This window comes from Mesoplodon bidens (assembly GCF_964165515.1).
Source record: "Mesoplodon bidens genome assembly, contig: HAP1_SCAFFOLD_84, whole genome shotgun sequence".
Taxonomy (NCBI): domain Eukaryota; kingdom Metazoa; phylum Chordata; class Mammalia; order Artiodactyla; family Ziphiidae; genus Mesoplodon; species Mesoplodon bidens.
The window spans coordinates 1,652,975-1,677,089 of NW_027672468.1; the positions used below are offsets into that span (position 1 = coordinate 1,652,975).

Here is a 24,115-nt window from a genome sequence, read left to right on the forward strand (position 1 = left end):
AAACCGCAGCCCCGGTCGCAGACACCCCAAGGCGGCTAGGGTAATCCAGTGTTTCCCGGTAAGCGCTCCCTCCCCGCCCCGTCCTCAGCAAGATTCCCAGAAGCTGACACTCCAGAGGCTTCTTCGGAAGTGCTCTCCCCCCTTTCCAGATAGCCGAGGAAACAGAGCCGGTGGGTGAAACCCAGGAAAGCCGTGGACTTGCCAAATTCTGTGACTGGGGTCATTTGCCCCATTAATTTCACCAGCCTTTAAGTGACGCACTAACGGTGGACTGTGGTCCTTCCTCCTCCCCTCCCCCAGCCTCCCTCTAGTCACCAGCTTTCCTGCTCTTCAATTATTGAGGAGCAGCAGTTGGAAGTTCTCTGGTTGAAGGGGGTGGGTGGAGGTGAGGGCTCCTTATCAGGCCTCTGCGCAGGAGCTGTGCCCAGGGGATGGTACACCAGCTCACACCCAGAAACATGTCTTTCCCTCTACCCCTTGCCCTCTCTCACTCCTCCATGTCCAGCTTGTCTTGAGTCAAAGTTTTTTTTTCTTCCCAAGTATTTATTGTTTTAATTTTTATTTTATTTTTATTTTTTTATTAGTTTCTGCTTTATAACAAAGTGAATCAGTCATACATATACATCTGTTCCCACATCCCTTCCCTCATGCATCTCCCTCCCTCCCACCCTCCCCATCCCACCCCTCCAGGCGGTCACAAAGCACCGAGCTGATCTCCCTGTGCTCTGCGGCTGCTTCCCACTATCTATCTACCTTACGTTTGGTAGTGTATATATGTCCATGCCTCTCTTTCGCTTTGTCACAGCTTACCCTTCCCCCTCCCCATATCCTCAAGTCCATTCTCAAGTAGGTCTGTGACTTTATTCCTGTTTTACCCCTAGGTTCTTCATGACATTTTTTTTAATTCCATATATATGTGTTAGCATATGGTATTTGTCGTTCTCTTTCTGACTTACTTCACTCTGTATGACAGACTCTAGGTCTATCCACCTCATTACAAATAGCTCAGTTTCGTTTCTTTTTATGGCTGAGTAATATTCCATTGTATATATGTGCCACATCTTCTTTATCCATTCATCCGATGATGGACACTTAACTTGTTTCCATCTCCGGGCTATTGTGAATAGAGCTGCAATGAACATTTTGGTACATGCCTCTTTTTGAAGTATGGTTTTCTCAGGGTATATGCCTAGTAGTGGGATTGCTGGGTCATATGGTAGTTCTATGTTTAGTCTTTTAAGGAACCTCCATTCTGTTCTCCATAGTGGCTGTACCAATTCACATTCCCACCAGCAGTGCAAGAGTGTTCCCTTTTCTCCACACCCTCTCCAGCATTTATTGTTTCTAGATTTCTTGATGATGGCCATTCTGACTGGTGTGAGATGATATCTCATTGTAGTTTTGATTTGCATTTCTCTAATGATTAATGATGTTGAGCATTCTTTCATGTGTTTGTTGGCAGTCTGTATATCTTCCTTGGAGAAATGCCTATTTAAGTCTTCTGCCCATTTTTGGATTGGGTTGTTTGTTTTTTTGGCTATTGAGCTGCATGAGCTGTTTTTAAATTTTGGAGATTAATCCTTTGTCAGTTGCTTCATTTGCAAATATTTTCTCCCATTCTGAGGGTTGTCTTTTGGTCTTGTTTATGGTGTCCTTTGCTGTGCAAAAGCTTTGAAGTTTCATTAGGTCCCATTTGTTTATCTTTGTTTTTATTTCCATTTCTCTAGGAGGTGGGTCCAAAAGGATCTTGCTGGGATTTATGTCCTAGAGTGTTCTGCCTATGTTTTCCTCTAAGACTTTGATAGTTTCTGGCCTTACATTTAGGTCTTTAATCCATTTTGAGCTTAGTTTTGTGTATGGTGTTAGGGAATGATCTAATCTCATACTTTTACAGGTCCCTGTCCAGTTTTCCCAGCACCACTTATTGAAGAGGCTGTCCTTTCTCCACGGTACATTCCTGCCTACTTGATCAAAGATAAGTTGACCATATGTGGGTGGGTTTATCTCTGGGCTTTCTATCCTGTTCCATTGATCTATCTTTCTGTTTTTGTGCCCCTAAAACACTGTCTTGATTACTGTAGCTTTGTAGTGTAGTCTGAAGTCAGGGAGCCTGATTCCTCCAGCTCCGTTTTTCATTCTCAAGATTGCTTTGGCTATTCGGAGTCTTTTGTTTTTCCAAACAAAGTTTGAAATGTTTTGTTCCAGTTCTGTGAAAAATGCCAGTGGTAGTTTGATAGGGATTGCATTGAACCTGTAGATTGCTTTGGGTAGTGGAGTCATTTTCACAATATCGATTCTTCCAATCCAGGAGCATGGTATATCTCTCCATCTATTTGTATCATCTTTCATTTCTTTCATCAGTGTCTTATAATTTTCTGCATACAGGTCTTTTGTCTCCTTAGGTAGGTTTATTCCTAGGTATTTTATTCTTTTTGTTGCAATGGTAAATGGGAGTGTTTTCTTGATTTCACTTTCAGATTCTTCATCATTAGTGTACAGGAATGCCAGAGATTTCTGTGCATTAATTTTGTATCCTTCTACTTTACCAAATTCATTGATTAGCTCTAGTAGTTTTCTGGTAGCATCTTTAGGATTCTCTATGTATAGTATCATGTCATCTGCAAACCGTGACAGCTTTACTTCTTCTTTTCCAATTTGGATTCCTTTTATTTCCTTTTCTTCTCTGATTGCTGTTGCTAAAACTTCCAAAACTAAGTTGAATAAGTGTGGTGAGAGTGGGCCACGTTGTCTTATTCCTGATCTTAGTGGAAATGGTCTCAGCTTTTCACCATTGAGGACAATGTTGGCTGTGGGTTTGTCATATATGGCCTTTATTATCTTGCGGAAAGTTCCCTGTATGCCTACTTTCTGCAGGGTTTTTATCATAAATGGCTGTTGAATTTTGTCGAAAGCTTTCTCTGCATCTATTGAGATGATCATATGGTTTTTCTCCTTCAATTTGTTAATATGGTGTATCACATTGATTGATTTGCGTATATTGAAGAATCCTTGCATTCCTGGAATAAACCCCACTTGATCATGGTGTTTGATCCTTTTAATGTGCTGTTGGATTCTGTTTGCTAGTATTTTGTTGAGGATTTTTACATCTATGTTCATCAGTGACATTGGCCTGTAGTTTTCTTTCTTTGTGACATCCTTGCCTGGTTTTGGTATCAAGGTGATGGTGGCCTCGTAGAATGAGTTTGGGAGTGCTCCTCCCTCTGCTATATTTTGGAAGAGTTTGAGAAGGATAGGTGTTAGCTCTTCTCTAAATGTCTGATAGAATTCGCCTGTGAAGCCATCTGGTCCTGGGCTTCTTCTGTTTGTTGGAAGATTTTTAATCACAGTTTCCATTTCAGTGCTTGTGATTGGTCTATTCATATTTTCTATTCCTTCCTGATTCAGTCTTGGCAGGTTGTGCATTTCTAAGAATTTGTCCATTTCTTCCAGGTTGTCCATTTTATTGGCATAGAGTTTCTTGTAGTAATCTCTCATGATCTTCTATATTTCTGCAGTGTGAGTTGTTATTGAGTCAAAGAATTAAAAGCGTGCTGGAGAAAGTCGGACAGAAACTTTCACAAATAAGCCAACTGGGCAATTAATAGCTCTCCTTCCCTTGTGAACAGTTTTATTCATTTTTAAGAATCATGCAGCAGTCCATAAATATTGCATCCTTGACGTCCCCACTGTAGTGTGCCCATGAATGTACTCCAGGGAGTGAGGGGTACACAGCTGGCACAACAGTACACACATACTTACACACAGTAGGTGTGCAGATCCTAAAGCAAAGTGAGCAAGCAGCATGCCAAGGTCAGGTGAACAGGACACAAACTCTCCCCAGGTGAGATGGCTTAACGTGTGTGGATCCGTGCCCAGGAGATGCCCCAGCGTGGGCATGACCTCTGGTGGGATGGGACTGGGGAGGAGAAGGAAAAAGGGCTCTGTGAGAAGGCTGGGATCACCACACCACCCGGAAGTGAGCTCATAGGTGAGCTCCGACCTGAGTGTGGCAGGAAGGAGCCCCAGGCCTCTGGTTAGTCTGTGTCCTTGTGTGAGAAACCAGGCCCCGTCATATTCTCTGTGGGTCAACTGCTAACAACATGACCATCTCCAGATGATGACTGGGGCAGCTGTCCTGTTCCCCGACCAGGCTCTGTGCCCTGTTCCCTGATCCCAGCCCTTTTGGATGGGATATTTCTGCTCGCCAGAGAGCTAAATGAGGGCAAAGAGGTGAGGGGATGGGGGAGAGAGCAGGAACTGTCTGAGAAACAGGAGTGAAGGGCCACTTCTCACCTGGGTGTGTCTTGGTTATGGAACCAAGGCCTTGAGGAATCTCTCTGAGCCTCTTCCTGGGAGAAGACAGACCCTCCAGAAAGGGTGAAGACAATGACTTCCTCTTAGGGTTCCTGGCCACTGTGGCAACTGTTTACCTGCATCTCCTTCATCTCAGGTAACACCACACTCTGAATAATACCTGCCGGGAGAGGAGGTGGATCTGTATACCACCACCCCAGGCTAAGGGAGCGCCACCTTCCCTAGTGCTTCTGGGACTCAGACTTCAAGGAGATCAGGAAGTGTGGTTATTGCTGGAATCATCAATATGAAAGGGGCTCTAAGAATGTTTCGGGGAAAGGAAGGACATTAAATGGGGCCTGAAACAGCAGAGCCCACTGCAGGATTTCAGAGCGGGTGGACACGGGAACTCAAGGCAGAAGCTGAGATTCAGGCTTGGCTCATGTAGTGTCTGTCAGGACCACAGGCCTCCCCCTGCCCACCCCCAGGGCAGGATGTGAACCACAACCACCAGGCAGTGAGGGTCACCACGCACCTGGTGACGCAAAGCAGCCACTCAGGAGGTGCAAAACATTCCCTGGCACTGGGCTCTCTTTGAGGCCTTGGGAAGGACCCTGAAAAGCTCTTCTAGGGCAACAATTCCAACTACTAATTCAGGCCATCATGGTGGGCATAGCCTAGGGCTCTGTCATATCTCAGCCTCACAAAATGTTGGATCCCACTTTGCTTCTCAATCTCATGCTCCACTAAATAACCACCTCTTCCAAAAGCCAGCAGACAATGCATCTATCAGAGAGCTATGAGGAATCCATTGATAACACTAGTGTTGAGGGAGGAACAGCCAACAACTTACGGTCTTGCTGTTTCAGGCTGTTATTTCTATGCCCTACACCAGAGTGAGGTGGGGTGCACATGTGATTTGAACAATATCTCTAAATCTCTGATGAGCCTATGGAAGGCAGTACCTCCGGCTCCCCCCATCAGGCTCAGCTGATCTGGAGGACAGGGGAGGAAAACCGGTGGGGTGGGGAGCCTCCCAGACCACCACTGACCCCAGCTCAGCCCTTCCCCCAACCTCCTTTGGGGTTCCTGGGCACCAAATGAGAACCACCGGTCCACCCCTCTCTCAGCTTCTTTCTTCAACTCTTTCAGAAAAGCGGGGTGGAGACGGGGGCAGCAGGGATAAGAATGCCACCTGACAGGGCGGTAGTGATGAAACGTGATAATATACGACAGTCCCTAACAAGTGTCTGGTACATAGAGGGGGTCAAAAATGCCTTTGCAGTGTCACCTTAGGATGGAGCCCCAGGCCTTCCTGAGTGCACCTGATCATAAAGAAGTCCCCGGTAGGTCATCATTTAACTGAGGGGTTCTCAGATTCAAGGCCTCCTTCCTAAGCAGACACACGAGGCATAGCCTCTGCTACCAGAAGCAAGAACTGTTTTCCCAACCAACCTTCTGGTGGTTGCCACTGCTTCTTGTCCTTGAGAGAGGAGCTCCTAATGCATTTTGAGGGAAACCCCACTTACAGTGCAATATGGCTTTCCCTTCTCACAGGAGTCATCCCCCAACGCCACCCCAAACTGCAGGTCTCAGATTGGTCATGATGTCCCAGAGACTAGAAAATGCCAGATGGGTGTTTGTAATGAAGTCACCCAAACTCTTGAGTCTTCTTGGTCTACCTCCTAAGGAGAAAATAAAGAAAAGATGCACAAGAAATAACCAGTCTGTAGGCCACAGCTCCACCTGAAGATCAAGATACAGTGGAAACATTCCAGAGAGTCTCTGCAAAGGGTCTCATGAGCTGCAGTTCGAGTGGCTTTAGCCCACAAGGAGAAAAGAGGTTTCCAGTCCCTTCTGAGAGGGGAAGGATCACGGTTGCGGAAGAAGATGAGTCTGGGAGAAGGGTCAGGTGCCCTCAGCATCCAGCTTTCACGTGGGTCTAAAACGTCTCCGTGTGTCTTGCTGAGGATGCCCAGGAGGTCAGTGGTGCCATGAGGCCAGGATGGGATGTGAGAACGGGAGGAGAGCCCTGGTACAGGGGCTAAGGCTCTCAGATGGCCAAAGGATCCCACACGCAGAGCCTGTTCTCGGGGTCCTCCAGGCTGCCAGAAGATGAGCGTCTGCACTGCGTGTTCTGACGACTGACCACGTTGTCGTCAGCCTGCCAGGCACCTGAGAAGAGGAAAGGAAGGTTACCGGACCTTTGGTTTGGTGTAGATGGTGTCTCTGGCAGGACAGTCCGGAGTTTGGCACGAAAACTGGCAAGATGCGCATTACCTGGAACTCCCACAGGGTGCAAACCACAGCACGTGAAACTTGGGAGCAGTGGCGTCCACTGGGCTAGGGACAGTCATGGCCACGGTGGCCCTCTGATGGAGGGACATGCAGGATGGTCCTTGTTTTGTGAGCTTGCCGTAGGCTCCACCTTTGTATCTTTATTTGGTCTTGAAGTTTCCCTAAGTGTTACAGCGGACCAGGAAAAGAAACTGAGTCTGGCTGAGACTTTCACGAGAGCAGGAGGAGGTGAAGGGGAGGGAGAAGAGTGTGTTAATTTGGGCTCAGAGTTAGTGTTTGCTGTGGGGGCCAGGGTGGGGCAGGAAGGGACTGGCTGCCCAGCAGGGTGCCAGGGACCAAATGGCATGGCAGAGAACAGAGTGACAGCTGTTCCTCTCCTTCTGCACCTGAACAGCCCACCGAGAGTTGCTATCAGCTGGTGCCACCAACCCCAGGAGACATTAGCTCCAGAGCTTTGGGGTCCCCCGGGTACCATCCACGAAACTCATCATCTTCCCCCCTTGTACTGCAGTTCCTGCACGAGAAGCATCCGCTGCCCATGCTGGAAACCCACTCTTGGTGCTTCTCTCTCCTTCATGCTCTGTATCCAATCCATCCTGACCTCCTGCTTGTTCAAGCTCTAGTAAGGTCTAAATCTGTAGTCAGAAAACCGGGATACAGCCCCAGCTTGTAACGTACTGACTGTGTGACCTTGGGCAGGTCACTGTACTTGGAGCCCAGGTTTTCCCATCCATCAGATGGGAGACAAGTACTTACTCCCCAGGGATGCTGTGAGACTAAGGGAGGTGACATGGAAGAGTGGTGAGCAGGGTGCCTGACTCACAGAATGTGCGCGAAAACCATCCGCCCCCCAGGCCTTGTTCAGGCTACACTCATCTCCGCCAAGTCGTCCTCCCATCCCACAGACTGACTCCATCTGATTCAGTCCCCCCAGTGCAGCGAGATTCCCCTTCTGAAGGGAGATGATGAAGCCCTAACACCCTGAGTTTGGGGAAAGCCTTCCATTCTCTGGCCGAGGACTGCTGAGCTGCCTCTTCCAGCACCTGCCCCAATTGGCCCCCCCTGAAGCCAGATGGGGTCCAGCGTGCTCCGAAGTGTTCCCCCACTGGCCCGTACGACCACCCAATTTCTCATGCTGTGTGGAAATTGCTGGGTCCTCCAGCACACGGTGATCTCCTCCAGGGCAGAGCCGAGAGCCATGCCCTTCAGAGGGCTCAGTTCGTGGATGGAGCCAGCTGACCCTGGAGGTTGTGCGTGAGGCTCACTGTGTCACATTTGAGGGAGTCCACTCACCAATGTCTGGGGCCAGCTTCAGGTTAGGCCAGCTCAAGACCCGAAACCCTTTAATGGCAGAAGCACTGGGATTCAGCGGGTATAAATTGTGTATACCCATAAATGTCCTGGTGTGCTAATCCGCCCTAAGGCTCTAATAATAGTCTTGTGGAGGTGGACCCCAGGGGAAGGGGAGTGAGTGGGACAGGAAATGTTTAGGTATCTCTCACAGCCAGACGGAATGCGGGGATCTGTACTCCCTGGGGTACCGGAGTCCGTCATATTGGTCCACAGTGCTTTACCGCTCTAAGGGTGACAGGATGAAGAGCAGGCAAGATTGCCCTTTTAAGTTAGGAACCCCCAGATGAAATAAGTTGTTCCTTCATTTTATATAATTTGGTAGATCCAATACTTATTCCTCTGTGTTTAATGGGCAGGACTCCGGAACTGCGGCTGTTTGGTACGAAAGACCAAAAGCAAATGGTAAAAAGGAGAGAAGACACACACACACACACACACAAACACACGCGCGCACACACACACACACACAGAAAGTCAAATCAAAACACTGCCGCAGCCTCACAGCCACCACCACTGGCTGCCAGGCTGCCTGGCTCTGAATTCTTGAGTCCTTGCTACAAACACCACCGGTCCAGATTCTGAGCCAGGGCTGAAAACTGGCTCCTTCTGAAACAGCCTCAAGACTCAGACCTGAAGTCTCTGATCTCCCCAGCTTCTTAGTACAGTCGGTGGTGCTCTTTCCTCTAAAAAGGCTTCTGCCAGACCCTCGGCGAAACCCTGCTGCTCCGTGCATCCTGGATGCAGAAGGTAAGCCTGGAAGGCGCAGGAGGACTTCCTGAGCGAGTGCTGCCATTCTGTCCAGCCCTCAGCCAGAAAAGGGAGCCTGGAGATTGAAAATCCTTCACGGGAGGTAGAGAAAGGTGGTTCCCACTTAATTCCATCCTCAGGCTCAGAAACGGGGAAGTGAGGAGACCTCTAGAGGCAGATTTGGGGAGCACATCTAGGGGGATTCCACACACCTCTTTCCTGCCTCTACCCAGCCACTAATTAAATTTAAGGTCTGTAACAGTTCCACCATCTTGTAGAGTTTCTCTCCAAGAAAAGAGAAAGTTAATTCCGATTTTTCCTTAGTATCTGAGAAGCATAGCCCTTCCTAGTGGCGTCTTAGTCTTGGGTTATTTCAGGTCTCCATAAGTACTTTTCTTTGTTTTGTTTTTGGCTGTGCAGTGGCTTGGAAGATCTTAGTTCTCCGACGATGGATTGAACCAGGTCACTGAAATGAAAGTGCTGAGTCCTAACCTCTGGACGGCCAGGGAATTCCCTCCATAAGTACTTTTAGATTTCATCGGTATGCCCACTCCTGTCCAATGCCATCATTTAAAAACATCTGTATCGGGCTTCCCTGGTGGCGCAGTGGTTGAGAGTCTGCCTGCCGATGCAGAGGACACGGGTTCATGCCCCGGTCCGGGAAAATCCCAGATGCCACGGAGCGTCTGGGCCCGTGAGCCATGGCCGCTGAGCCTGCGCATCCGGAGCCTGTGCTCCACAATGGGAGAGGCCACAACAGTGAGAGGCACGCGTACCACAATAAACAAAACAAAACAAAACAAAAACATTTGTATTTCCACTAATAAACTCAAATTATCTTTGCTTTTTCCCATCACACTCCCCAGAGCCTTTTCACAGAATTGTCACTGGTCCCGTGGCCACTATCCTGACACCTGTTTGATACTCCATGGGTTCCTTGGGGCCCCATCTACCTAGCATGGCCTCACGCTTCTAATCGGCTCACCACCTACAATGGTCAACTCAGATTTCCTCCCTTTGAGAACCTTGCAGAACAATCTCAGAACATACCATCGCCCCCCCGCACCTTGGTCTCAGGGCCAAAGAAGACCCAGAGGCTTCTTAGTGGAAGAGGTGCTGGAATGACACAGGTGCTTTCTCAACATCACTCCCACAAGGCTGATGAGAGCAGCGAGGATGGGGAACTGAGCCATCCTTGCCGCGAGCTGGGGCTCCTGGCAGAGCACCTGTGGGCCTGGGGAGGGTGGACCATGGGATGCTCCCCGGGCTCCCTCCTTGTGGGCGCTCCGTGAGGGGAGTGGCATCCATGTGGGGAGGGAAACAGCGTGGAGAGGGAGACCAAGTGCCTGAGAAGCTGTCCTGACGGCCAAGCCAGCCTGAGGCACCTCAGTCATAGGATGGAACTTTGAACTTACAGCTGAGCGTGGTGAGGTTTGTTGATTCCACGGGAACTACCACAGTGGATGCTCCTGTCATTAACCTGACATTAACCCCACAGATGCTTCCAGAGAGTTCCCCAGCTCTTTACTACCTGTGTGACGCTAACAGCAGAACACGAGAAACATTTTACCAAGAGAGCAGATGCACTTTCCTTCTCCTGTAAGAGCCCTTGAGAAATCCGGGTGAGACTACGATGCGACCCTCAACTCCCTCTCCCGGCAGCCGCCACTGTCATTCGGTTTCATGTCTGGCCTGAACGGTGAAGCCAGTTTAATCTGAGAATGGCTGGCTCTCGAGATCACCATAAAGAAACCCGGGCATTGTTTTCCTTCCAGGTCTCGCTCCCCTGCCGCAATCCCAGAGTGGAATAAACATCCACCAGCAGGTTGGCCCGAAGGAGTTAGGGAGAGGAGGAAGCAAAAGGCCTGGGGTCAGTTTCCACCAGCATGGGTGGCTGAAACAATTCCCAGGAGCTCTCTCTGCCAAACACGGGGGTTGGTGGGGAGCCACTGCGGGGAGGCAGGAGCCTAGATTCCTCTCTTGAAACCCAGTGAGCGGCTGGCCTGCACAGCTGCCACAGACTCAGGGCGGAGTGAGGGCAGAGATGGCATCTTCCCCAAATAGTGAAGAAAACAAATCCTGCCTGTAACCTTTGCCACAGAAGCATCCCCACTTTTGTGGAACAGGGATTAATCTAGTCTCACAAATATGTTTTTTCCTGGAAAATTTCAGCATATTAAATACAGGCTCTTGCCAGTTAGGAACGGAAGCCTCAGCGAGGGCCCCTCGGATGTGCGTGCGCCCAGCAAGCTTGGGGTTGGGTGTGGGTGAACATGAACTTTCACACGAAGTCTGGATAACCTAAATGAGTTTCAAAATAAACAAACTGGACAGACAGACGTACATTTGGCAAAAAGACATGAGAAACAAATGGACAGGCAGAAGCCAGGTAAAGAGTAGGAAGGCAGGAAGTGAAGTGTACCCTGGACCTCAGCCACTCTGGCCCAGGCCTGGCTGGGTCAACGCTAAGTGGGAAGGGACCGGACAGCCCCTGGGAAGGCCGTGGGAGGTGTCTCTGGGGATTATGGCTTCCTCCACCACAAGCCTTCATGGGGCCAGAGGGGTGAGAACCTGGGTCTTTTGCAATCTGATGGAGAGTGGCAACCACAGGAGTTTGTGTCCCTCCAGCACCTGTAACCACGTCGCCAAGAGAGTAAAGCACTGGACCCATGACGGGACGTGGCTGTCCTGAAGCTTAAGTATGTCCAGGGCATGTTTAAGAGATTACAAACCACGCAACATGAAGGCAGTCTCTGCTGTGAACCCAGGAGGGGCAATTTCGACCTAGTCCACCGGGCAAGATGTGGCTTTAGAGCCATGGTTGGTGAAGCCCTTGGTGAGCACGGAGCAGAGAGACATCAGTGCGCAGAGTGTGACTGACAGGTGGGCTCCTCCTGAGAGCTCATCCCGGATTCAGTTTAGTGTCATGAGAAGGAATAAGGGGCACGTTGATGGCCCTGATTGAATTTATAGAGTTAGGGCTCCAGGGAGAAGAGTCACCCTCGACCCCTGATCGTTCCTTTGGGATCCAAATCTAGGGAGCACAAGGCAACTGGTGGTCGCCCAGGGCTCACTGGGTCACAGAGCTAGTCTATAAAATGCAGGCTTTGAAATTCCTCTCTGATCCTAACTAACCACTCTCCTCTGAGGGGCTACAGGTTCCCTTTTCAAGGGCTCAGGCTCTCTTTCCAAGACCTTATCACAGAGGCCGTGTCTGCCTTAAACTGCCTGTTGATGGAAACAAGACCAGGCCCCCTGCCATGGGATCTGCAAGATCATGATGGAGGGGGCACGGTCAGGCCAAATCGGAAGGCTTTGTGGGTATTTTTGCGCCTTTCTCCATGCCCAAATAGATTCGTTTAGAGCAGAGTCGCTCTTTGCCCAAGGACTCTCCCGAGGCCGCCTCACTTCCTTTCAGCAACTGGCTCCCAGCACCTTAGCAAAGCCCATGCCTTCTTGCAGGAACTGCAGGGCAGGAGATGGGTGTCCTAGGGTGAGAGCAGGGGTGCGAGCAGGGGAGCATCTCCCACCAAGTTCAGGTTCAGCAGACTGCCACTCACCGGTTAAGCAGACCACACAGCACAGCTTATTGTCCAGTGCTTTCATGCTGGCGATGTCAAAGTCATTGTTATTGTCACACACCATACCTAGAAATGCGAATGTCCTCTGGCCTGTAACGGAGTTAAGGCAGTTAGAGAGGACCTGGCTGTGTTTTTCTCTGCTTTGCTGTCCTTAAAATAAAAATCTTAAGGATGGAGACAAAATCATCAAATCATATTTCAAAAAAAAGTCAATAATTAAGTGGGGAGAGTGGACAATAAAGGAAACTGTGTGGGTACGTTTGTGTTCTCGCTCTGTTCTGCACTGTTTCCTTAACTGGCCCCTTTCCAGCCTTTGTTCCTGGGAAATCAGGCGCTGGGGAGGTCTGTGGGATTCAGACACACAGACCCTGGCCCACAGCAGAGCTAAGCCAGGCTGGAAGAGCTAGGAGAGCCACGGGGGAAGTGACCCCAGGCTCCGGCCTGTGTCTTTCGGTGCACGTGGGGTGTGTTTATGACCACAAGGCTCTGCGAAATGACTAATACATAAAATGGCAATTAAAGCTCTTTGGTCCCGTAATTTTGCACCTCAAATCAAAGAATCGCATCGCTGGCAAAATTATGTTTTATTTTCTTTGAGACTTAATTTGCTATTCTGAGGATGTTTTAAGGGGATGACCAGAAACCTACAGTCGTGTAAGATGGGAAGGGGACAGTTTTAGATGTTATTTTTTCAAGCCCCCCACCCGTTTTTTTTTTTTTTTTCCTTGGTGAAAGGCAGAGGAAGAAACATACATCTACTGTGTACAGCATGTCAGGTGGAAACCACATATGGAATGTCAGGCGGAAAGCACGTACTGCCCTGTGCCTTTTAGAAGCAAATATTCTACTGGGGACGACAATCACAATGGAGAACTCAGAGCCTTGCGCCCTGAAGACATCAACCGAGGGGAGGTAGCGCCCAACCCCGGCTTGGTTGGCGTGCGCGGGCAACAGAGGCACAGCCTGGGCGACCACCCCTCCTCCGGCACTACTTGGCCAGGAGAGAGTGGTCATGTGCACATGTGCACCCCCTGCACACCACACCACCCACCAAGCAACCGCCATGGCCAAAGCAGAAGCGACTAGCATGACATCTGCATCCAGGCTGGGATCCAGGTTTGCTCTAGAGGTTGCCCTTCTGTGGAGGCACCTCAGAGGAGCAGACGGAAGATACACCGGTTCCGGGGACACCTGGTCCTACAATTCCACGTGGGATTCCCAGCTCGCCTAACCCCCCCCACCCGCCACTTCCTTGCTCTATATGTAGGTCCTTCCTTCGCTTCTCGGCTTACTAGAAACAAACTTTTTCCGACTGAAGATATGATTGACCTTATTTACAAAACAGAAATAGAGTCACAGGTGTAGAAAACAAACTTATGGTTATGGCGGGGGGCAAGAGAGGGGAGGGATAAATTGGGAGATTGGGATTGACATATACACACTACTATATATAAAATAGATAACTAATAAGGACCTGCTGTAGAGCACAGGGGACTCTACTCAGTACCCTGTAATGGCCTATATGGGAAAAGAATCTAAAAAAAGAGTGGATATATGTATATGTATAATTGATTCACGTGGCTGTACAGCAGAAACTCACACAACATTGTAAACCAACTCTTGCAATTAAAAAAAAAATATCTACTTGAGGCCTGAACGATGGTAAAGAGACTCGTTCCAATAGCCTACAAACACTAGTGCACGCTGAGCTGCTAACGTCTCTTCACCTCACATTTGCTGTGCCGCCAGGGCTGTGATCCTTCTGCTACTGTAACACCAGCCGTTTTCTTCACTAAAGCAGGAAAACCTACTGCCTAACAGTCGGTTCCCCCAAGGGGAGGAAGCTGTTCTCCTGCTGCAGATGAACTTTGGGGCTGCTAGAGCAGTTCTGTGAGACTCAGCTGAGAAGCTGAAGCAGGAAGGAAGGTGATGGCAGTTGCCCAAGAAGCTTCAGGATCTACTCAACGTAGATGGAGAACTCCATGTATCTTCTGCAGCCTTGGCTCAGAGGCCCAGAAAGAGCCAGGAAGGCTGCTGAGGTCCTCAGATACCCTGCTTGCTTTGATATTCCATCAAGGAGACAACCTTTCCCCAAAGCCACACCCTTGAGCAGTGCCACCAAGTCACACCAGTGCCCCTTTCTCTACCCTTCAGAGAATACCCGGGAAAGAAATATAATAAAAGCGAGCAAAAGACCAGGTCTTTTACCATCTTCTTGTGTGGGTGATCCATCCTCTTCTTCTAGAACATCATTTCGCTAGGACAGAAGGAAGGCACTGTGAGTCCATAAAGCAGTGAAATGAGTCTACTGATTGTCAGAAGACAGAACTAATCACCCTCATGGTATCCAGACATTTCCTGTCCGTGTGAGATGGCTGGGAGGCCCAGCAGAGGCAGATTTTGCTTGGCGAGGCAGGATCGGCCCGTAGGGACCAGGTCTGAGGCACGTTCCAGAGGGACCAGGTCTGAGGCACCTTACAGAGGGACCCTGGGACTGTCAGGTATAGCCTTGGTAATAGTTCAGCTCACACTGTTTCTCTCAGGTGGAAATAAAAGTTGTCAAATGAAAAAGCAAACCGTGAGATCATAAAACTTTCAGGAACCCTTTAGGATCCCCAGTCCCATCCAGATACTCCTTTGAGAACATCTGGCTCAAGAGAAAGTTGTAGAGTCCCCACTGGGAGCTGGGCATTCCATATACTTCAGGCACACCTCCGTCAGAGCACTTCTCACGCTGAGTTATAACTCTGATTCCTCCATCAGATGGAGCTGCAGAATGGGTGGGATGGGTGGATTCGGGGTGTGGGCAGGGAACAGCCATGTCACTCGGTCTTTGTGTCCCCCAGTGCCAGGAAGATGTGAGATGCCTGTGCCAGGTAAATACTAAGTGAATTGGAGGACAAACACCTCTCAAGGGTCTCGCCTGGAAGACTTCCCTCTGGAACTCACCCCACACCTATTACGCTGAGACCAGCACACTCTGCTAACCGGACAGTCCCTCTGCTCTGCACCCTGCCTCTAACAGATCCAAGAGCACCACCTTGGAAGGCTTCTTCCAGAACAGCCCCCATCCTATTTGCATCCTGTGCCAGCGCCGGCAGTCCCACTGACTGTGGAGGGGCACCAGCGTCCACCTTGCTCTTACCTCTGCATCCTGCTCTTCAGCTGTGGCGACGAGGCCTGCAAAGTTGCAGTCTGGAGACGCCGCTGGCGTCATCTGCCAAGGAGCAACAAAAGTCAAGGTGCAAATGCCACCGGCTCTCCTACCCAGCTCTCCTGGCAGCAAACCCAAACCAAGTCCTCAGGACAGAAGTGGTGCCACATGGAAGTTCACAACTGAGGGAGTCTTTGATTCAACAACCCGGTACCGTGTTTTCCAGGGCTCCCCTCCCGAGCACTGGGGGGCTTTGCCGATCTCCCTGGCAGGCCCTGGACTGAGGTCCTTGGGACTCGTGTACACAGCAGAGCAGAGCGGCGAGGGCGATCCCATGCTCCTCTCTTACGTCTCCTTCTTCTGAGGGGGTCCTGCTGGCAGCCCGGGGGCAGGGGACAGCCTCCCCGTCCTCTTCCGTGCCAGGGGCGATGTAGGAGCCGGACATGGAGGAGACGGTGTCGGTGCTGATCTGGGAGGACACCATGGACATGACCTTCCTTCTTCAAGTCTGGGTCCCCAGTATGTTGAGGGGGGCAGAGGCGGGGAGAAGACTGTTTCCTGCCCTCAGCTCAGCTCTTCAGGAGGCCTGGCGCATTTGCTTCAGGCCAGCATGGAATCCCATCCCGGGGGCCTTCCCGTCACTGGAGCTGGGGGTGGCCTGTCCCGTGGGCAGATGGCGAGGGTCCCCAAAGACTGAGTTCCTGAACATTGCCCCTCATCCCTTTCCTGGCTGGCGATACATGGGGGAGGGAGGATAGGGACGAGGTGGGAAGTGAGGAGACAGAAAGCTGGCTTCTTGCTTTGGGAAGGGACTGCACCACACCTGAGGGTGAAGTGGCTGAAGGGCTTCTCACCTCAAAAGTGGAGATCAAAGGAAATGCAAAACCTGCGCAGAGAGCTTGAGTCATGGGCTCAAAGCCACACAGGGCAAAAGAGAAAGGACAGCTCAGTGCAACATGGGGTCTTGGATTGGGATGCTGGAATGGAGAGGAGCATTACTGGGGTGATCTGCAAGACGTGAAGGGGGTCTGCGGTTACATGGGATTACCAGGTCAGTGTTCATTTCCTGATTGTGATGGTGGTACTGGGATTAAGGAGGCGTGTCCTTGTTCTAAGGAAACACACACTAAAGTATCTAGTGCTAATGGGGCAGCCTGTCTACAACTTACTGTTAAGGGCACAAAATATATATTGACTGGGATTACATTGAATCTCTAAATAAATACGGAGTCACTGAACGTTTTTTGGAAAAGCCACCCAGCCAAGGGCCGGGGCAGGGCTGAATAGGAGGGACAGGATCCACTCACGCTTCCCGCCCCCTCCACCGCCAACCCCCAAACGCTGCCTGCTGAAAGGGTGTGTGAAGCCCTGTGTTCTGGCCGCTTCGGAGCCCCCTCTTAGCTTTGGCTGCTCGTTGGCAGCATCCATGGACCCTTAAAAGTGCCAGTGTTTGGGTCCCAGCCCCAGAGACGCTAGTCCCAAGCATAGGGATTTTCAGGAGCTCCTGGGGATTCTTCCTGGCAGCCAGAAGCTTCTTCAGCCTTTCCTTACCTGGCAGGCAGTTCTGCCAGCCCCTGACCTTGCCCCTCTTCCCCCAGCATGGGCCCAGGCAGAGGGTGAGGAAGGGGGACAGTGACCGGCCCCACCTGTCAATCCAGGGTGTACCCCGTTTGGCGGGGGCTGGAGGCTGAGCCTGGGGACCAGTGGAGGGGCTGGAGCCCCCATGTTCCCCCAGTGCTGGGGAGCGTGGGCAGGAAGGCCGGAGGGTGGTGGGGAGAGGGAGGGAGTCGTTGCTTAGGGGGTGAAGGGAGTCTCAGAGGGAGGTTGGGGCAGCCTCCTCAGCAAGTGGTGGGAAGGGGATGGGCTGCCTCCTGAGCTCTGTAAGGCCCCAACCCGGCTGGCCCTGCAGTGTGTGCACCCTTCTGAAATATTTGGAATAATTAGCAAGGGAAAGCAGCAAGTTGGCGGGGGAATGCCAGGTTGTCCTGGAGCCAGCCTCGAGTGCAAGGAAAGAAAGGGGCTTCAGGAGAATGGGGCCCGTGGAGGCTGGGCAGGATTGTGTAGGACAGTGCCCATTTGTGTGTGTGTGTGTGTGTGTGTGTCTGTGTCTGTGCGCACCTGCACGTGAGTGCTGGGGGAAGGGGCTGTGCACCACAAGGGTGTGCTGGCGGGGCCAGGTGCGGGCTCGGGGGAGAGATGGGTTCCAGGCAAAGCTGGGGTGAGGGGGTTGAAAGGTGCCTGCTGAGTGTCACATACTTGCTGTGCCTCAGTTTCCCCATCAGAACTCTAGTACGTTGATTCCTCACAGGCTGGAGCTGTAGGGTCTAGGCACCCCGTCTTCCATCTGCCCTGATGGCCTCCCTCAGCCCCAACCTGCATTGGAGGGAAGGCCCTGGGCTGGGTGAGTGAACCCCAGGGTGGCAAGTGGGGCCCCAGGGGCTGGGGCCCTCTGACGTCACACCCTGTCCCTTCAGGAAGGGACCAAGGGAGGGAGGAGCTGGAGACAGGCCCAGGCGAGGACCGCAGGTGAGTCTGGGCAGGCCCTCAACTTGGGCGAGGTGGGGAACGTGAGCCGAGCCCTGGGCAAGAACGGCCTTTGTGAGTGAGTCCCCAGGGCCAGGGAGGGGGCTGTGCCTCCTTTGCCGCCTGCTCCTCGGGGCTGTGGGTACAGTCTCCCCATTGCACATATAGAGGTGCCGAGGCCCTGGCTGCAGGGGACCCCCGAGGGCCGCCTCTCAGCCCCTTTCCCTCTGGGGACCCAGAGATCATGAGGAGTGCATCAGGGGACACTCTGCAGGCCTTTGGTGCCCCCCATCTTGCTCCCAGCCATACCCCCTTGGGCCGTGGCCTCCCCAAAACTGGCCCATGCTTTTCCCCAGAGAAAGTTGCAAGCAGGTCCATTTTGAGACTTTTTAAAACTTTATTTTTAAAAATGTTTTTATTGTAAATAACTTTCTATGAAAAAGGTTAAAATGCCCGATGGGTTAGGAGAGTGGATGTGGGATGCAGCCCAGGGCGTTTATGGTGGAGCAAGACACTCCCCTGCAGGAGTGCAAGCAAGGGCACGGGGCCATCCCCCCATTCCTGGTCCCAGTGGTTCTAGCAAGCACTGCGTCCCTCCCAGTTAAGCCTCAGCTATAGCTACACTCACTACATTAGTCTGTCTGTCCCCTTTCCCTCTGCAGCTTGGCTGCCCCAGCCCCTAACCCCCAGATCCCCATCTCCCCGCTGCTCTCAGCCTCAAGTTGGGCTCAAAGATTAGGGACACATGCCCTCTGCCCCACCTCTAGGGATGAAGCCAGAAGATCCCAGAGGCCTTAGAAAATCTCCTGGCTCCACCCAGCACCCCGGCCTCCTTTCTGTCTCCTCTCTCTTCCCCCCTCCACCTTGCTCCTCTTCACAGACTGCCGGGAGAGGCCTCTTGGGTGTTAATTTGCAGGCACCTAATCAGCATTTGTTGTACCTGGGAACTTGCTCTGGATAGAGACCTGGGGAGGAGAGCAGGAGAGAGAGAAGCTTCGAAGCTAAGGTGTTCTGGGGCGGGCCCTGTACTGATGTTTCCAGCTTGGCCAGGGCCCCTCCAAGCTGCAGCTCTCATAGTGCAGGGCCCTTAGCGTGTCTCTGGGGCAGGGAAGAAGTGGGTCAATGAAACACTGTGTGTATGGGGGGCTGGGGAGCGGAGGCAGCAATTTTGGTCCTGGGCCCCAATTCTCAGCCTGCTGGACTAGAATCTGAGGATGGCCTGGGCTGGGGGCCGTGTGGCCTGGTGGGTTGACCTGGCCCAGCCCCTGCCTGGGTGGTAGGGTGTCCATGGGCCTGCACTGGCGGGGAGGGGGGCAGTCTGGGCCCAGACTTCGGTGCTGTCTGGAGGTGAGGCAGGGCCTGGCTTCTTACAAGAAGGCGTCCAGGCTGGCCCAGTCATTCAGGTCAGAGGCCAGTGTGGCATCCCCGGCCTCAAAGAGGGGCTCGGGGGGCAGGGAGCTACGGGTGCTCTCGTCCCAGGGGTGCTCCAGGAAGGATGGGGCCAGGAAGGTCTCATCAAAGTCCAGGCTTTCGGTAGCCTGCTCCACTGGAGGCCCCAAGGTAACAGGGCAGTCGATGTGGTGGCCATGGATGGTGAGGTCCACGTCCCCGTGTGAGGCAGGGCTCAGCGGCGGGATCAGCTCCGAGGTCTCCAGCGTGCCCAGATCCCCGTCCAGCATGCCAGCGTCCAAGATGGCCTCCCAGTCAAAGTTGCCCTTGAGGGGTTCCAGCTCAGCCTGCTCCTCCTGGGTCAGCAGCAGGGGGCTGGAGGGCCGCGGGACCTTGGCCTCCTGCTTGGGCAGCGGCTGTTGACGCTTACGCCCCAGCCTGCCCTCGCCTGCACCCCAGCCTGCCTCCCCAGTGGCCTCCTCGAACTCCCGCAGCAGCTGCTCGGCCTCGGTGCTCACGGTCAGTGGCCCGGCCCATGGGGCGGCACTGGGTTCTGGCGTGGCCTGGCGGGCAAAGGCCGGGTGGATGTGGACTGGGGGCATCCGCCGCTTCTTCAAGGCCCCACTCAGCAGCCGCTCGGCGTACTGGGGGTCGATGCGCCAGAAGCCCCCCTTGCCTGGCTCGTCCTTCTCCCGAGGCACCTTGATGAAGCCCTTCTTCAGGGACAGGTTGTGGCGGATGGAGTTCTGGACACAGGGAGATAGGAGAGAAGGAAGACAGCTGGGAGAGTGGGTGGCGTCAGTGATGGGGGGCTCCTAGCGCCACTGCCAGTCCCACCACCACCTTCTCTCCGATGGGGGCAGGGGAGACAGAAGCGCTGCTCCGAGCGGGAGGCTCTGGGACACCCGCCACGGGGCACCAGGAGCTGGGAGTGCTGTCGGGGCTTTTGTTCCCATTTGCCAGGACATCTGCCTGCTCAGTCATCCGAGCCCTGAGCCGCAGGGTGGCTCTCAGTGCCAGCCTGTCCTGCCCTCCCTCCCTTACCCCACTGCTTGCGGCCTCTGGTCAAAGGCCTTGGCTCCCCCAGGTCCTGGACGGCCATCTCCCTCTGCCTGGGCCTGGCTGGCCTTCTCTGTTTGTGAAATGAGTGAGTGGGTGTGAGGGTGTGTGTGTGTGGTGGGGGATGAAGTGTGGGAGGATCTGATGACTTTCCTTGTTTGTAGAGCCGCCTGCTGGCCTGGGCCCTCACCCACCATGTCCCCCTCCTCCCACCCCAGGCTCTGAGGCCTCAGTTGATTATTACCCAGCCAAGAGCATAGCGCTCATTCCTGGGGGCTCTCAGGCTTGGGGTAGGGTGGGGGTGGTGGAGGGTCTCTGCTTTCTCACCAAGGTTACAAATGGTACCTGCCCCAGGGTCAGGGCCCAAGCAAACGTGGAATAGCTGTGATCACAGGAACTCTGATCCTGTGACCTGTGCCACAGGGAAGGATCTGTGCATCCTCAGGGTCTCTGTCCCCAAGGAGCCCCTGATCCTGATGGTCGAAGAGGCTGAGGGCAGTGTGTGCCCAGTCTGAATCACCATCCTGCCTTGTTCACGCCTGGGTGCACAGTCCAAACCACGCTGGGGCATAGTGTTCTGGGGCCTGGTGGGTGGGGCCGGCAGGTGAGTAGTGCGCCCTGGCAAGACTGGGAGGTTTACATGGTGGTCTGGGCCCCTTGGCTGCTCTGTGCCAGGTTCCGGAGACTTGGAACATGAAGCCAGTGTGGGAGGAAAGAGCCCCTGTGGAAAGCACGTGGCTGAGATAATTGTCCCCGCAGGGAGGTTGATGAGAAGAGGGGGAGGAGTGTAGGCAGGAAACTAGGGAGGGCTTGGGGTGGGGGCTGGCACAGCAGCTTTCGGAAGGCCCCGTAGCCCTTCCACTGGGACACAGATGGCCACCACACCCTGCAGCACACCCCTCTCCCCTCCCAGAGCCCCTCCAGCCAACTGAAAGCAGGCGGGATGCAGAGCCGGGCAGCAACCATGCTCTGCCTCCAGTCAGGCCCTGACAAACTGACCTTGAGGAGGGTAGTGTGTAGGAATTCCAGGACTTGGGACACAAATGTGTCCCTCAGTCCATCAACCTACCCTGGGGGGCTGTGTCCACGCATAGTTCAGCCCTGGTCTTTGGGCTGAGCCTGCCGGATGAGGGACAAGTTCTTTCCACTTGAACCTCTATGTCGGCACCCCTGCAGCCCTCTGAACATCCTCCCTCCTCCGTCTCTGAAGTCAAAGGGGCAGCAGTCCAAGCACTGGGCTCCCTTGAGGTCCTTCCTGGACGGCCTTCCTCTCTCGGGGCCCTGGCCGTACTGCGCCTACTTGGCCTGCGGATCTGGGATGTGAGTCCAGTCCGCGCGGGCATGGGCAGGGAGGGAGGGAGTGCCTCCCTACCTGCCAGGTGGGATCAGCGTGGCGGAAGTAACAGAAGTTGTCCGTGATCCACTTGTAGATGGCCGACAGGGTGATCTTGGTGGCCTTGCTGGCCTGCATGGCCATGCAGATGAGCGTGGCATACGAGTAGGGCGGCTTCACGTGCGGGTTGGTGGCATAGTCCACGTCGTCGGGAGGCGAGGCCTGCAGCCCTGAGGGGGCGCTCCGCGGCTTGCACAAGGACGTGGGCTTGCCCGGTGTGTGCGGCTGCCCCAGGCAGGCGGGGTCCGCCGCCAGGGGAGACCCCGGCTCGGCCGAGCCTGACAGCTCGTGGTAGCCGTGAGGGTCGGTGTCCCCTGAAGGCAGGGCGGGGACCTTGGCGTTGAGAAAGGAGAATTCCTGCAGCCACTGCAGGCTGGTCAGGCTGTCATTCAGGGCGTTGGACTCCTCCTGGCCGCCTTCCGGTCCGGCCTCCTCCGCTGCCCCTGCTCCCGAGACGCGTAGCCAGCTCTCCGCCATATCTGCGGGCACTCTCCGAGGGGGCTGTCAACATCCACGAGCCGAGCCGAGGGTGGCCGCCGAGCTCTCCGGCCCGCTGACTCCCGCGGCTTCAGTTATGCAGCCTCCCGGAAGCGGGCTTCCATCCCGCGATCCGGGGGTAGCCTCCTCCAAAGAGAATGTGGTGCCTGCGGGGACCAGAGCGGGAACTGAGCCCTCTTTCCCCACCCCCGAGGGGAGAGTGTGGGCGAGGGGGGAAGCTCTTACTAAAATCCTTCCTGCAGCTGGGGAGGATCTTTTACTGCCGAGGTCTGGGAAACAGAAGGTGTGCCCGGGGGTCCGACCCACAGGGGGTACGCCTCACCCTTTTCCTCTTGGATCTTTTAGAGGAGACTTAATTAGCCAAACGAGGGAATAGTGTAGGCGCATGCGAGGCCACCCCCTTCTCCCTCAAAGCGGGGAATTAACCCCCCTCTCTCCGTCCACAACCAATGGAAATGGGGCGAGAGAGTCCAGGAGGGCAGTACGACGGGTCGGGGGGCGGGGGAGGTCGTCTGATCTTTGAAAAGGGATATTAGGATGGGGATCAAGGGGAAGGATGGAAACAATACAGAGAGTTATAAGGGGGCGGGAAGTGAGTGTCCCCCAAACGCCTCTGATGTCAGTCCCCGGGCCCACCACTTCCGTCGGGGACCGATGGGAGAGCGGGCTGCTACTGACGCCCTCCCTTCCCACGGCCTGCAGCCCTCCCCGTCCCTTACCTGGCTCAGAGCGCAGCCCAGGCCAAAGGAAGGTTCTCAAAGAAATTCCTCCCACCGCCCACCCTCACCGCGGCTCTCTGCTCCCAGCTCGAGGGCCCAGCCAGCAATCCTCGTCGCCACTCACGCCCGCCGGCGCCTCTCTGAAAGCCAGCGGCCAGGGACCGGCACTCAGTAGCCGCTCACAAGGCGTCCCCTGCTGCCGTGGCGACGCCCCGCCCATATAAACAGCTTCCGCTTCTGCCATTGGCCAGGGCATCTCCAAAGAGACCGCGGGCTCTTAACCGCTCTCTCACGCGGTAACTCTCTTCCAGCTCCCTCCTGCCGCCCTCTCCCGCGCGCGACCCAGTCCCCTACCCGCCATCGCGTCCCGGCTCCGCGCATTCCCGCCCGAGGGCCCCGCGCCGGGCTCGGAGAGGCGCGCGGCTCGGCGCTCCCGCAGAGGCCCCGGGGCCCTCGGCGAGCAGTTCGCCGCGGGAACCGTACTCCGCCCCACCCCCTTCCCATCTGGGCTGCTCAGAGGTGGCGACGGCTCCTGGGACGCAGCCCGTGGCGCGGGGGCCAGGGCTGGGTGCATGCTTGGGGCTTTCCTTTCCTCTCCTCTGGGCTGCGAGTGGCACTTCCTCACGTTTCTGCGGCCTGTCCCTGTCTCCCGACCGAGTGTCGTCTTGGTGCCCGCAAGCAGGTCTGACTCTCCGATGCCACCTGCCGCTCAGGTCCGCAGAAACCGCAGCCCCGGTCGCAGACACCCCAAGGCGGCTAGGGTAATCCAGTGTTTCCCGGTAATCGCTCCCTCCCTGCCCCGTCCTCAGCAAGATTCCCAGAAGCTGACATTCCAGAGGCTTCTTCGCAAGTGCTCTCCCTCCTTTCCAGATAGCCGAGGAAACAGAGCCGGTGGGTGAAACCCAGGAAAGCCGTGGACTTGCCAAATTCTGTGACTGGGGTCATTTGCCCCATTAATTTCACCAGCCTTTAAGTGACGCACTAACGGTGGACTGTGGTTCTTCCTCCTCCCCTCCCCCAGCCTCCCTCTAGTCACCAGCTTTCCTGCTCTTCAATTATTGAGGAGCAGCAGTTGGAAGTTCTCTGGTTGAAGGGGGTTGGGTGGAGG

The 24,115-nt window shown here is 54.0% G+C and overlaps 1 protein-coding gene across 1 annotated transcript; it reads right to left on the reverse strand.

Annotated features, from left to right (window-relative positions):
• Positions 1-19,316: 19,316 nt before the first annotated feature.
• On the reverse strand, positions 19,317-22,267 carry LOC308610171 (forkhead box protein J1-like; the record flags this gene model as incomplete). The annotated part of the gene is made up of 2 exons (XM_081259417.1): positions 19,317-20,084; positions 21,770-22,267. 2 exons carry the CDS (start codon positions 22,265-22,267, stop codon positions 19,317-19,319), a joined length of 1,266 nt encoding a protein of 421 aa, XP_081115543.1.
• Between the last annotated feature and the right edge of the window lie 1,848 nt (positions 22,268-24,115).